This window comes from Apis mellifera, assembly GCF_003254395.2.
Source record: "Apis mellifera strain DH4 linkage group LG15 unlocalized genomic scaffold, Amel_HAv3.1 GroupUN_252_associated_to_Group15, whole genome shotgun sequence".
Taxonomy (NCBI): domain Eukaryota; kingdom Metazoa; phylum Arthropoda; class Insecta; order Hymenoptera; family Apidae; genus Apis; species Apis mellifera.
In genome coordinates this window covers 22517-24178 of record NW_020555842.1, presented here as the reverse complement: position 1 = coordinate 24178, position 1662 = coordinate 22517, and the positions used below count along the sequence as shown (strand labels likewise).

At 54.7% G+C, this 1662-nt stretch overlaps 1 protein-coding gene across 1 annotated transcript; it reads right to left on the bottom strand.

The window, feature by feature from the left end:
- Positions 1–484: 484 nt before the first annotated feature.
- Positions 485–1179, bottom strand: LOC113219351. Its single transcript, XM_026445949.1, has 2 exons — positions 577–1179; positions 485–490 (listed from the first exon to the last, which is right to left on the bottom strand). The coding sequence occupies exons 1-2, from the start codon at positions 1177–1179 to the stop codon at positions 485–487; spliced, it is 609 nt and encodes a 202-aa protein (XP_026301734.1).
- Between the last annotated feature and the right edge of the window lie 483 nt (positions 1180–1662).

Below are 1662 nucleotides of genomic sequence, written 5' to 3'. Positions count from 1 at the left end.
GAGATTTTGGATCAGAGTGCCAAGTGGGCCAATTTTGGTAAGCAGAACTGGCGCTGTGGGATGAACCAAACGCAGAGTTAAGGCGCCTAAGTCGACGCTTATGGGATACCATGAAAGGCGTTGGTTGCTTAAGACAGCAGGACGGTGGCCATGGAAGTCGGAATCCGCTAAGGAGTGTGTAACAACTCACCTGCCGAAGCAACTAGCCCTGAAAATGGATGGCGCTGAAGCGTCGCGCCTATACTCCGCCGTCAGCGGCAATTAGGAAGGCACGTGAGTCCTGCTCTCAGGCGGGACCTCCTCCATAAAGCCCTGACAAATAGAAGAATCGCGGCGGTGTGTGCAGAAGGGTCTGGGCATAAGTCTGCCTGGAGCCGCCGTCGGTACAGATTTTGATGGTAGCAGCAAGTACTCCAGCGAGGCCCTGGAGGACTAACGTGGAGAAGGGTTTCGTGTGAACAGCCGTTGCAATCGAGTCAGTCGATTAGCCCTAAGAAAATGCCTATGTATAAATGATGTGTCCTGAGATCATACACACAAACATATAAAAATTGAAATATGAGACCAGAAACACACCCATTGGGTGAAAGGGAATCCGGTTCCTATTCCGGAACCCGGCAGCGGAACCGCATACCATTCGGGCCCTCGTAAGAGTGTTCGTCGGGGTAACCCAAAATGACCTGGAGACGCCGTCGGGAGATCCGGGAAGAGTTTTCTTTTCTGTATAAGCGTTCGAGTTCCCTGGAAACCTCTAGCAGGGAGATAGGGTTTGGAACGCGAAGAGCACCGCAGTTGCGGCGGTGTCCGGATCTTCCCCTCGGACCTTGAAAATCCAGGAGAGGGCCACGTGGAGGTGTCGCGCCGGTTCGTACCCATATCCGCAGCAGGTCTCCAAGGTAAAGAGCCTCTAGTCGATAGATTAATGTAGGTAAGGGAAGTCGGCAAATTGGATCCGTAACTTCGGAATAAGGATTGGCTCTGAGGAGCGGGGCGTGTCGGGCTTGGTCGGGAAGCGGGTTTGGCTGACGTGCCGGGCCTGGGCGAGCTGAACGGGGCGTGGTCTTGTACCTCGCACCCCGGATCCGAGCTCGGTCCCGTGCCTTGGCCTCCCGCGGATCTTCCTTGCTGCGAGGCTTCCGTGGCGGCTCTGCCGTCGTGGTCGCTCTCTTCGGCCGCCATTCAACGCTCAGCTCAGAACTGGCACGGACTAGGGGAATCCGACTGTCTAATTAAAACAAAGCATTGCGATGGCCCCCGAGGGTGTTGACGCAATGTGATTTCTGCCCAGTGCTCTGAATGTCAACGTGAAGAAATTCAAAAAAGCGCGGGGTAAACGGCGGGGAGTAACTATGACTCTCTTAAGCAGCATAGTACTCTCAAGTAGTTCGTACCTCCCACGTGGTCCCGCTGGGCCAATGGCCCTATCCGGACTCCTCCCCGGAGGATCATAGAGTTCGAAACCGGCTACAGCGAGGCAAGGGCGGTGAGGTGCACACCGATGGGGAGCAGCGACCCCACCTACCCATAGCTAAGAGAGCAGGCGATCCGCCAACTGTCAGCACGAAATAAACTAATCATGTGTATACGAGGGAGAATTTACAACGGGTACCTTATGCCCGAACCGCCTGTAGGTATCACCTACAGGTGTTAAAATGAATCTGA